Source organism: Phalaenopsis equestris, unplaced genomic scaffold (genome assembly GCF_001263595.1).
Source record: "Phalaenopsis equestris unplaced genomic scaffold, ASM126359v1 Scaffold188965, whole genome shotgun sequence".
NCBI classification, from domain to species: domain Eukaryota; kingdom Viridiplantae; phylum Streptophyta; class Magnoliopsida; order Asparagales; family Orchidaceae; genus Phalaenopsis; species Phalaenopsis equestris.
Window position 1 is genome coordinate 1 of NW_018208914.1, and position 767 is coordinate 767.

General features: G+C 33.6%; 1 protein-coding gene across 1 annotated transcript; it reads right to left on the reverse strand.

The window, feature by feature from the left end:
• Positions 1 to 29: 29 nt before the first annotated feature.
• Positions 30 to 673, reverse strand: LOC110034502 (heavy metal-associated isoprenylated plant protein 41-like; the record flags this gene model as incomplete). The annotated part of the gene is made up of 2 exons (XM_020738758.1): positions 30 to 388; positions 469 to 673. Coding segments are annotated over 2 exons (539 nt in total), but the record flags the coding sequence as incomplete, so codon positions are not given.
• Positions 674 to 767: the final 94 nt, after the last annotated feature.

The following is a 767-nucleotide window of genomic DNA, read 5'->3' on the forward strand; positions in this document are numbered from 1 at the left end:
TTAACTTTGACATACATAAATTAAAGAAAGCCTAAGGAAGAAGTACTATAGCAACTAAATCGTCAGATCTGAGAAATCTAACGATAATTCATCGGCCGAAACTTTTGTGAAACTCTTCAATGAAAACTTGAAAGTGAAGCTCCTAAAACCAAGAGGAAAGGTCTTGTTACTTTTTATATCACTTCCCCTCTTGTTATGATAACCTGGATAATCTTTCTTCTGAAACTCCACCAGCTCCTTCAGAATCAGTCCGCCCTTCTTTGCTAAACTTCTAATCCTCCACTGAGCATATGGTTTATCATCCCTATGATTCACATGTATTTCGCCATTTTCACTCAATAAGCATCTTGCACTGTTAAAGAAATCACACAGTAACTCTCTGTGTCTCCTACATTTCAAAATATTGATTAAAATAAATCATTATTAAGAAAAAAAGACAAATTTTTAGAATTATTTAAATATACATACAAAATGAGGCTTTCATCTTTTTCCCGAAGCTCTGGGTCATGCCCTGCATGAGGAAAATTAAAGATGATTCGATCGAACCGCTTGTCTTTTAAGAAGTTATCTTGATGCATGTCTTTCACATTAATTCCGTGCAATAATGTGCAACCAAATCTCTTAAGCTCACTGAGATTATTTCTGGCAGTCCAATGCTTCTTCAACAGTCTATCTGATATAAAAAGGCAAATTTATTTTAATATTTCAAGTGAAGAAATGCAAGAGATTTGAAATATTCTGGAGAAATGTTCTGAGTAATATGTTCT